The sequence below is a fragment of the Periplaneta americana genome, chromosome 5 (assembly GCF_040183065.1).
Source record: "Periplaneta americana isolate PAMFEO1 chromosome 5, P.americana_PAMFEO1_priV1, whole genome shotgun sequence".
Classification (NCBI taxonomy): domain Eukaryota; kingdom Metazoa; phylum Arthropoda; class Insecta; order Blattodea; family Blattidae; genus Periplaneta; species Periplaneta americana.
Window position 1 is genome coordinate 92,886,026 of NC_091121.1, and position 12,564 is coordinate 92,898,589.

At 35.5% G+C, this 12,564-nt stretch overlaps 1 protein-coding gene across 1 annotated transcript in view; it reads left to right on the plus strand.

Moving 5' to 3' along the window:
- Positions 1-8,281: 8,281 nt before the first annotated feature.
- The window catches only part of LOC138699999 (circadian clock-controlled protein daywake-like), a 42,165-nt gene continuing 37,882 nt past the window's right edge, over positions 8,282-12,564 (plus strand). The window contains exon 1 of the mRNA XM_069826267.1: positions 8,282-8,420. Coding sequence (XP_069682368.1) covers positions 8,345-8,420 — 76 coding nt within the window. The 5' untranslated portion in view covers positions 8,282-8,344. The remainder of the gene's footprint in view (positions 8,421-12,564) is intronic.

Genomic DNA, 12,564 nt, shown 5'->3' on the forward strand with positions numbered 1-12,564 from the left:
AACAGATTATACTATATTAGAAAAGAATGCGATAATTAGACTAGACTAGAAGACAACGTTGCAGATCGGACTAGACTAGAATTAATCGCAACAGGTTACATTAGACTAGAAGTGATCGCAACAGATTTGGCTCGGCTGTAAGAGAACGAAAACTCATTAGCCTAAACTAAAAACGACGCAACAGACTAGCTTAAACTAGAAGAGACGCACCAGATTAGACTAAGCTAGAAGAGAATGCAACAGATTAGACTAGATTAATGAGAATACAGCGGATTAGACTATACTTGAGAGAACAACATATTAGACTAGACTAAAAGAGAACAGAACAGAACAGACTAGAGTCTAGACTGTACTGAAATAAAATACAATAAAATTAACTAAACTGTATTAAAATAGAATATACAGTATGTTACATGTACTAAAGTATAACAGATTAAATTTAACTATTCTGGAAAAGAACAGAGCAAATCAGACTGCATTGGAATAAAAAGGAACAGATTAGACTAGAATGGTAGAGAACTTAACAGAACGTACTAAATTAGAACAGGATAATTTTTTTACTTTGTTATTTAACGACGGTGTATCAACTACGAGGTTATTTAGCATTGATGGAATTGGTGATAGCGAGATGATATTTGGCGAGATGAGGCCGAGGATTCGCCATAGATTACCCGACATTTGCCTTACGGTTGGGGAAAACCTCGCAAGAAAACCAACCAGGTAATCAATCCAATCGGGAATCGAACCCGCGACCGAGCGCAACTCCGGATCGGCAGGCAAGCGCCTTAAGCGACCGAGCTACGCCGGTGGCTAACAGGACAATTTTATAGAGTAAGGATGAAGACACTACAGTGGAACAGAACAAAATCAAATTATAACGAAATGGAGGAGCAAACTATAAGAATAGAGGACGAAACAAACCAAAAGGATTGAGGACGGAACAAATCAGAAGGATAGAGGATGTAACAAACCGGAAGGAGAGAGGACGGAACAAACCAGATGGATATAGAACGAAACAAACCAGAAGGATATAGGACGTAACAAACCAGCAGGCTATAGGATGGAACAAACCAGAATTATAGAGGACGGAACAAACTAGAAGAATAAAGGACTGAACAAACCAAAAGAATAAAGGACGGAACAAATCAAAAGAATAAAGGACGGAACAAACCAAAAGAATAAAGGACGGAACAAACCAAAAGGATGTAAGGACGGAACAAACCAGAACGATATAGAACAGAACAAACCAGAAGGCAAGAGGACGGAACAAACCAGAAGAAAAGAGAACGGAACAAACCAGAAGGAAAAGGACATAACAAACCAGAAGAAAAGAGGATGGAACAAACAGAATACAATAGAACGGAATGGTCCAGAAGAAAAGAGAACGGAATAAACCAGAAGTAAAGGGGACGAAACAAAGCAGGAGGAAAGGGGTGGAACAGGCCAGGAGGAAGGAGGGAGGAACAAATTAGAATGAAAGAGAGTGGAACAAACTAGAATGAAAGAAATGGAGCAATCTAAAGCGAACAGAGGAAACTAGAATTTAATACACTATACTAGAAGAGAAACAATATTCTAGAATAGGACAGGCAATAGGTAAAGGCAGTGCAATATAGAATATATTGTATCCAATAATTCAGACCACAACGAACAGACCTAAGTTTAAACAGAACATAAATTGGAACAACAGAATAGTAAGCTGAGGAAGAAAATGAAATGAAATAATAATAATAATAATATAATAAAATAGAAAGTAACTTCATTTAACATAATGGAAAATGGAGTAGAACAGAATGAAAATGGATCAGAATGGAATGTTTTAGAAATAGTGTGACAAAAGAGAACAGAAATGGCTATAATATGATATAATAAACTGAAATATTGTAGAATCGGAGCGAATGAAAACACGAGAATAGTATCAAATAAAGTGGACTAGTAAACTGTGCCCTACTGTGGCTCAAGTAATTGTGTATCAGAGTACAAATTCGACTGACTCGGGTTCGAGAACTCTCAGAAAAGTAGAGATTTATCTCCTTATATATGAACTGCGTGCCCAAAGATTATGTTGGGTTTGTTCCTGCTGTCAATATTTGCAATAATCAAAACCCCATAAGGCAGATAAGAGGTATGTATCAATCTTAATGCTATGACATCACAGGTCGCAATTGATGTTCAACAGGTATTTACTTATATCCGTTAGTAGTAGAATAAGGAGGTTTTTTGCATATTCCTTCTAATCAGCAAAGTTTTATACCACTTTAATACTAGTGTTAACTTGGCTACCTTCATCTGTAACAGGAAGTAGTCTAATAATTTAATTTAAAATTATATTGTAATATAACTAAGTAATTATTTGTTCTGAGTACGAATGGGGTCGTTAGAAATTTTTACTGATTAACTTTATAACTTCTTCACATTGTGTTAACATTAGGAAATTACCTGACTGACTAGTTTAGAAGTGATATTCTTCATTGTCCGAAGACTAGTGAAGATCCTGCGCTATCTTCTGGTTTCCTGTTGTGGTGGGATGTGTTCATGACTGTGTCGAAAAGGGTGTGTGTTTTGAAGGGTGTTCTGCTTAGGTGTTCTGTACTTTGGTTATGGCTCTGATGTGTTCCTTGTAAAGTGTTTGAAATGACCTTTCAGTCTGTCCAATGAGAAGTCGTTGCAACTATTCCATGATAGTGTTTATTATTAATTGTCATCATTGAGTGTTTTAATTACCACTGCCACCGGTTATTTACCCATTTGCAGCATGAATAAATACTTACATACATGACAGTTTGTATACACCTGTCAAGTTGCAACGACTTCTACATTGGACAGACTGGAAGATCATTTCAAACACGTTACAAGGAACACATCACAGCCATAACCAAACTACACAACAATTCAACCTACGCAAAACACATCACAAACTCCAATCACAACTACAGCAACATAGACACTGACATGAAAATACTACACATCCAGCCAAGAAACCAGAAACTTGACACACTAGAACAGGGATGCAGAACTGAGGAAGAGAGGGGTGGAAGCATGGGGAAAGCGTTGGTTTCCCGTCCACAGTCCATCAGCGTTGAATGATGTCGCCGTGAAGTTCCGCAACCAAGTATCACAGACTCTAAATACAAATCCCCTCTACCCTACCATGTCAATGACGCGTGGGGTGAAAGGAAGGGATGAGTGACGTGTTTCGGTTTGTGACGTATGTCACAATTGGTGCCCAATTCTGCATCCCTGCTCTAGAACAATATGAAATTTACAAACATACAAAATCACATCCCCAACACGTCCTGAACACACACCCTTTCGACACAATCATTAATACATCCCACCACAACAGGAAACCAGAAGAATGCGCGAGACCTTCATTAGGCTTCGGATAATGAAGAATATCACTTCGAAACTAGTCAGCCAGGTAATTTCCTAATCTTAACACAGTAAAGAAGTTATAAAGTTAATCAGTGATTATATAAGTGTTAAAAATGAACAATGAAGAAAATTTTAACTTGATCAGAGTGAGGTAACACTCGTTCTCTATACTAGGCCTATTGGAATTGCCATGAAAAAAATTGTCTTGTTAAATGTTTATAGTGTTAAATATTAGGCCTAATTTTAATTATCTTTCGCACCATATGTTTAAATTTTTATTGACACCACAAGTAATTTTAAAGATTTGTGTGTGAATGACTTTATAGTCACGCACGGTTATGAAAGTCTTTCACACATACTATATAATCAAATCTTGTTAGATTTTTTTATATTCGACTGTATTCTACATATAAAATTGTTGTAAAACACTTTAGTATTCCAATAGCTCAACAAATAGTGACAAATTCGATTCCCGGTAGAGCAGATGAGATTTCTCATCATCAAAGAAACAACTTATATACTCACAAGTAATTTACAAGAAATGGAGGAAAACTATGATTCTGTAACTGCAAGAACGTAAATAAAACCAAGGACTTTGCAAAAAATATTACGCAAAACATTTACTTTCGTAATATTGCTTTCGGAAAAGGATGCGACGTCTTCTTTAGCAAACATAGGGATACGCCTATTAACTAGAAAACTTTGCTCGTCCCGATGTATGTGTGATATTGTAAAAAAAAAAAAGAGTACGAAGAGATGAATTAGGAAAGAAACAATTCTAAGTAATTTCCGTCTTTTACTATCTACCAAATCCAAAAATTGTAATTGAAAGTAACGTTGTTTTAATTAAGTATCAGAAATAGAATATGAAGGCAAATTGCAAACTATAGTAGCTATAATAATAATAATAATAATAATAATAATAATATTAATATTAATAATAGTAATAATAATAATAATAATATTAATATTAGTATTAATAATAGTAATAATAATAATAATAATAATAATAATAATAATAATATGAAGAAGAATACGAATAAAGAAGAATTTAATTATCATTAGTATCGCCATTATCAGCGATAAGAGTGTTAGGGAAATTTATCCATTCGCGTTCCAATTCTAGTGAACTTTTCCTTTTGGTTTGGCATGGAAGAATCGTTTTGGTATCCTCGTTCTTTCAGCTCTATTAATATTCTGTGGCATAGGGCCATAGATTTGAATGGAGATTAGTGGGAAAATACGTATTTGTAGTCAATTAATTGGGGAATAATGTGGTATATTTGAATTTGTAATAAAACAAACTTTGAATGAGAAAAAAATAATGTGAATTATTTATTGAATCGCATAGGATGTTGCAACTATTTCTTCCTGTACTCATTTATTACATTTCTCATCAGCAGAATTTTTAGTTCTCTTAACCCTTTGCAGCGTAGTGGTTATTCAGAAGAACCACAGTTTTCTTTCATTTTAAATTTTATGGCACAGATATTCCACCAAGGAGCCACCTCTTGAGTATACATAGAGGTGCCATCTGTGTTTTAAAATTGTGTGCTGAGTTAAAATGTTGAAAAAATGGATTGAAGCTTTGTTATTATCCATGATATGAAAAGCATAAAAAATTAATTTGTGCTGCTAAGGGTTAAATTTGCTTATTTATTCCGATCTGGAAGTGTCTAGCTTGCAAATTTTTGCTAGAATTTTATTTCGGCTGAGACAAATGCGTCGTTAAGCTCTTTAAATAACCTAACAATTTGTGGAGCTTTTGAGCCTCTTTATAGTATACAACTAAGAATCGTCTAGAACTCACTGCAGCTATCATTGCCATCTACCGATCTTTGGACAAACCACGAGAAACATTACTGCGCTGGCTCCGGCGTCACACAAACAAAATAGGTGCCATATTTTACGAAATGGAGATGATAGTGAAAGGGGGTATGTGGACAGTATTGGTGGAATGACAAGGAAAAAACCATGGGATCTCGAGAAAAACCTCATACTTTTGGCTTTGTTCATAACAAATACAACTCCGCCAATACAGAGTTTTGAACTCGGGTCCCCGTGCACTATAGGCCTAAGTCAGTGCTTGGCCAAGTCTGCTACCAACGCAGCTCCCCTCTTGCATTTGTAAATGCACTTTATACAGGGTGTAAATGATATGAACTGCCAAAATTACATACGCAGTACATATCTGTGTACTGGACAAAACAGTTATTGAAATTTACGTATATTTTATAATTTTATTTTCAATTTGTACAGCTCATGCATTTTGTCAAGACACTCGCGATGTGCAGTACGGGAACAACGTTTCTGTGGAGGGGATAAAAGTAGACGGAAAGGTCGTGCGTGTGTCTACCGAGTTCAAAGCAAAAACTAACCCATTCCCCTATAATTCGTAAGTAGACTCATCCGATATCGTGCGCAGCTCTGTAGGAAGAGTAGGGGTGTGTCTTGACAAAATGCATGAGCTGTAAAATGCAATGTTTTTAAGATTGATAGTATTTTCATTATTTGTTTGCATTTCGATTGAACGTAAATATTATTAACAATGACTTTGTACCTAACACATACCAATACACAACAGAGTAACAAACAACTCCTTCAGCGTATATAACCGGCAAGTAGTCTAAATAATCACTGTCTATTCTCTTTTCCAAAAAATTTAGTACCACAAAACACATTTTTTGAGTGAAAAACCATTAGAGTTAGAGAAAAACAGCATTTGACATTTTTCTTCAGTTTATGCTCTATTATCAGCATTTTTTGGCAGACCCTGTATATTGGCGAGTCTCTGCACTTTTGTTCAATTCAAAATTTGAGTTCAATACCCGTAGTGAAATGTACAGCGTGTCTGCCGTGAACCTGCTATATTTAGAAGTTAATTTTTAATTATTTAATGTCAGGGTGTAGGCTATGCTGTGATTCCTGTCGAAAATAATCGAAGACTCAAAAAGTTTATGTAGCAATTTCGTAGTACACGCCAGCACCATAGTAACGCTGCAACAATAGATCATTTATAAAATGGAGATAAGCAGAGACAAAATCGGCTATTCAAGTGCAAAGAAACTTCCCTCGCTAGAACAAAAATGCTCGCCGACATTTAAGATTTACAAGGAGTGATATAGTAAGTTTTTGGCCAAGAAAGGATAGGAGGCGGGAATCTCGGTAGCCATAATGAGGCTATTGAAAATGTGCGGAGATCGTTTGAAAGAAGTCCAAAAAAGTCAATCAGGCAAGCAGCGAGAGAAATTGGAATGAAACGGTCAACGGTACACAAAAATTCTTCACCAACGATTACATTTTCACGCCTACAAGGTACAGATTTTGCAGGAAATCAAAGAAGAACAACTGAATGTCACATAGCGTGGTAGGTCTGTTACTATGGTAACAACAGTTGAGTTGCCAAACTTACCGTTCCCACGTGACGAATGCTTAAAGCTCTCTTGGCGACATTTATTGTGCACACAATGTTAGCATTGGTACGTTTCGTGTTTGATTCTCTGTCGGTTTTTGTATTGATTTTTTACCTTATGCGCCAATTGTCAACGTTTTCTCAGCCATCTAACATCAATTGCTAGCTTCCATCAGCTGACAGCGTGGTAGTCCATATTGGCAACATAGCGCTGTAGTTAACGGTCATGTCCCATCTTTCAAAAAATCTGGTATAGTGTTCTCTACTCACTGTGTACTGTATGACTGTAGCTACTTCGTCTTTTAATTTAGTCTAAGAATAGGCCTACCGTATAAATTTTTGTTAAATGCAACAGAAGTGATCTCGAATGTCCTTTTGCAAACACAGTAACAATTTAATAGCAATAACTATAATATTTAGAAAATCGGTATCTTGTGGACGACACATTAGTCTACTTTATATTTTACACATTCACTAATAAAATGGTTATTTTAAGTTATCTTGCGTCAAAATAATTGTGGTCAATCTCTGTCTGACATGTTTCTTCACAAATCCACAAACCTCCCGTCATTTTAATGTTTAAGACAAAATTTTAACTTCAGTCCATAGTACGCATGCGTTTTACATATCTCAAAAATCACCTTTCTTTATTTTGTTGTGAGTGATATGTTATATATAATTAGTTTATTAAAACAAAGACATAAATGCTACATTTATTATGTACCCAGATCAAACGAAATTCTGTTTCGTAAATTTAAAAGTAATAGAATTTATTTCAATGTAGTATTGCTATAGTCTACACAGCGAGCCTAAAATCACTACCATTGCTTTTCACTGCTTTTCGAATTGTTTTCCTTCTGCGTTGATGCATTCTGCTGAAGACTATCTGAGACACAAACATACTTTTCTGCACAGTCTCTGATATGAATTAGTTTCTTCTAAAATCTCATCAATGCTTGTTTTCAATTACCCAGCTGTTGTTGAAATGGGTACTAACTTTTGGCACAGCTTGTATTTTACCGGAGACTCGACATTATATACCAAAGAACTTAGGCAGGAGTACAAAAAATAATTTCAATTTACCCAACAATTAGAGATATTATAAAAATGAGATGTAACAAAACGATTTCACCGAGCATACAAATAGCTTTCCTCGATATGCGTCTATTCTCTGTAATTCGCCACACACATCACGAGTGCACAAACAAAGAGAAACGCTTGCGACATATTGTCTCTCTAGGAAGAGTTTCTCTGGAAAAGTAACCAGTGGGAGCCCCTGAATTTGGCGTCATCTCCTGAATCAGATGATTATTTTATAGGAAATTATAAATATTATTGTCAACAGAGATTCAGAAGCGGTAGAGAAAGTGGGTGCAATAAACAATGAAGAAGATACAAAAAGAGATCAGAACTAGCATAAAACAAATAAGTGCATAAGAAAGGCGTACGCAACCGAACTCCGCTGCAGAAAGCTGCAGTACCGACCGGCTGAGCGGTCAGCGGCTATATAAGCCGGGAGATCCTCGATCATGCCTAAACAACGCGCAACTTCACATCATGACGGTCCGGTGTGCAGCGGTGGTGCTCATTGTTGTGGCCCTCAGCCTCTCAGAGGTGTACTCGAGGAAGATACGTGAGTCGCATCTTGCTTGCTATAGTTTACTTCCTAGCAACTAACATGGAATTTCTGAGCTTTTAATTGATTCCGCTTCTTTTTAGAAAGGTGCTTAATTTAGGTAATGTTCTAAGTGATATTATGGCTCAAATCCTAGCAAGTTCGGCTACAAATCTAGCATAGATCCGGGTTCAAATCCCGATAGCAAAGTGTAGATTTATCCGCCTTCCATAGGGACTAAACGGGTCCCATGTTTTTATCTCTTTTCCAAAGGAAGTGGAAGCACAGTCTAGTATATACAGTCACGAAGCTTGAGTTGTGAGGGTGCTGGGAACAATAGACTGTGCCGGTACTATTTCACATTGTCTGTAATGAGGCAATATTAGCGATCCTAGTGGTTAGAAACTATCTATGAATGCATATTTACTACGTATTGAGCTTCGTGACTATATATACTAGACTGTGGTGGAAGTATTTTCCCTGTCTTCATTTCATCGTGTTTTCTTTTACGTGATGGAGTCACACCATGCTGACCACATGACCAACCAATACATCAATTGTGAATTCCTGTTGGTTTGCAATTCTCACAAAAGTAGAGGCAGACGATTAAAAATAATCTTCTTCTACTTCTTCTTCTTCTCCTTACTATTACATATTAAGCTTGGTGGTTGTTACGGTCTCACTCCATCGTTTCAGCGGACGGCCCAAAGATCTTGTTCCTAAACGGCGGTAATTTAATGCTTGGCGTGTTATCCTTGTTCTAGGCATCCTGAGTATATGATATTTCCATTTATATCTATAATTTTGAATTTTCTCTCAAATTGGGTCACTATTTAATTCTTTCAAAATATCTAAATTTTTCTTCTTACCTAATCTAGTACAGCTAGCAGTTTTTCTTAAAAACATCATTTCATTGGCAGTGATTCTGTATTAATCACATTTACGTATGGTCCAAGCTTCACTTTCATACATAACAACAGGCCACGCCAATGATTTATAGGCTTTAATTCTAGTATGTTTTTGGACAAGAGAAGGTTTGAAAATGTTATTAATGTTATTCATTGCATAGTTAAAGTAATTCAGTTCTGTAGAAATATCTTTTTCTTGTCCATAGCTCAAATGATAGCTCAAATATTTCAAATATGAGACCTGTTCTACAGGTTTATTATAAAGGCAAATTTTGCTGCGAAGATGATATTTTCCGGTTAATCAAAAATAACCTTTTTCTTAAAAAATAAGAGAGAACTTCCAAAGCTTCATTTTCTTAGTTTTATATATTGTAGATCTAATAAAATAAATAATTTATTATTATTATTACTACTATTGAGGCCTTAAGACCTTCCCTTCCGCTCAATCGGGTCCACAAATAATGGAAATACGTAAGTTATAATAGTAATAATAATATATAGTACTGTAAAAGATTATTATTAAAATTTATCTAAGGTACTAGTTAATCTGAATACTTCAGAAATATGATGTAATTACTTTAAATTTTATTATTTATAACATAAAATTATTTAGACATTTATAATATAAGGTGTTTCAAAAGTAATGCATAACTACAATCAAATTGAATGAGGAAATTTGGGACAAAATGCTCAGACACGTCAAATCATATATTTAGGAAGGATTTTTTTTCTTCGAAGTTCAAAATATTTCAACGATTATTGTTATCAAAGTTATGACGTCATAGAGAATCCTTTCAAATGGCACCTCATAGTTCTTTGTAATATCATCTGAAAAATAAATGTATTATTTTTTATGGAATACAAAATTTTATTTGTTATATATGTTATGGTTATGTTCATTATGGTAAAAATTTTATTGTTCATACATGTTGTCAGTCCTTGTGTTATGAAATCAACATAAAACACATTGTCTGTGATGAGGCGATAGTAGCGATCCTTGTGGTTAACAACTATCTATGGATGCATATTCTCTACATATTGAGCTCTGTGACTGTGATAATAGTGAAATAGTAATTTATGTATCAAGAACGAAATGAATATGTTTATAGCGAGGGCTATAGAATTGCATTCGAAGGCCTCTGGCCCGAGGGTGCAAGTGGCCCGAGGTTTAAACATGAAATTTCGCCAAAGGTTCATACATTATTTTGTGTCGCACTAGTCCGTAACTGAATAAATTAAAACTTTTTTATAAGAGTTTTATGTTCGAAATTCGCTTTGTGTTTGTATGTCTTGTTTAGCGAGTTCTGTTTTGGTATCTGTGTACCATGTATACCAGAAAAAGACAAAAGAATACGTAGAATAAAAACTATTCGTTGAGGGAGGCCATGCATGATGCTATTATTTCTTTGTTGTTAAGTTACCAGTCTCTTACCCCCTCCCCGTTGTTGGTAACTCTATAGCATCTATTAGTGCTTTATGGTTGTGCTTACTGATGGAATTAGTTGTCAGCAATGTGACGCTGAAACTTGTGTTCAGGTTACTGACCAGCGACAGTCGTGATATATTGTATTTTATATAAATATTTTTTTGAAGATTGGCTGATAAATATTAACCCGGCACTCTCACATTCATACAAATTTGCAGACTCTAGACACTCGGGTAATTTTTGTTCTTCAAGAAAAATTCACCGAGAGCCCAGCCCGGGAATCGAAACCGGGACCTCCAGATCTGGAAGCCAGCATGCAAATTAAACCGTTTAGCCATGAATTTAAATTGAATAATAGCGAAAATCGTTTAAATAAATCTTGCAACGCAGCCCACGTCGCATGTTACCGACTGAGTACAGCAGAGGGCGAGGGGAAGGTAAGAAGTGTGGTCGGCGCTTGCTTAGAGTTATTGCAGCAACCGTGATATTGCCAAATGCTTCATAGAAACTTAACAATTTCCTCTAAAACGGTGAATGTTACAGAAAAACTTTATTTAGATTTTTCAAACCTCTCCTCATGATCTATTACCAGTTTTATTTTGGCGCAGAGGTTACCATCCACCCTGTTTTAGGAATTCAATCAATGGCTTTTCCAAAAACCACTGTGAAATTTTTTAATTAAAACAATTTTTATTTCGAAAAGGAAGGAAAAACGAACAAAATTGTATTATATTTTTTTGTTTGAAATGCCTCAAATAATAACACCATTACTTACGCTTCACCATATAGGCCTATATATGACCCATATACCCAATATTTCCATGACTATGATGTGGAAAACATCCAGGTATATTAAATAGAGAATAGAGCGACATAGGCAGCGTGGAAAACCACTTACACTTCTGTTTCCATGGTACATTCTCTGACATAGAATGACAAGTAACTTAACTGTTGAAAATCAAACCCAGCCCGGCAGGTTTTTGTTCAATAATATTAGACCACAGCGGACCACATGGTCGTTTATGTAATTTATAGGTTAACTAACACTCTTTCTTATAATCCTACATTCTTAATCTAAATAATGTGTGGCACTAAAAAAATGTGAATTATTTGCGATTGCAACACGTTAGAAGTGTTATATGTGAACATAATTTAAAGGATTTCGATCAGCAGTACTGACAAATTGGGTTTCGCGCTCAGGAGTGAGAGTTATTGTGTAATTATCTTACTGCAATCTACGTAGACTGCTTTTATTTGAACCCAACACGACCATCAAGATACACAGAAGAAACACTTTCCACTGACAAGTATCTTTTTATGGGATAAAACTGTCGGGTGGCACAGTCTCTCAACTTGTTCGTTATTTATTTCCTACGTTCTTACAAGTTCTTGCTGCTGGGCTGCTTTGCTGCATTTCTACTAACGTCAACTTTCTTTGGGAATTCCAACGATTGGTAACGCCATTTTATGTCCGCATACCACGCGAACATCTAAATTTATCAATTCAGTAAAAAAATAGTATGCACATAGAGTGTATCAAGTTTCATATTTAACAGTAAAGAGAGTTTTCTTTCCTACACCAACATCGATTTAAACAACATAGCTCTCGGCTTGTTCCATATCTTAAAGTTTCAGTGGTCTCGTAAGATCTATAGAATACAATAAATGAAATAAAATAAAATGAAATAAAATATTTGTATGCTAATTACAATAATAATTTCGAGAAGAAATTAGAATTTTTTGAGTTCCTAGAGTTTTATTCCAAATACTGTACAATGCATGTCGTAACCGAAGTCCTAAACCCGGTAAAAAATACACACGAGACACT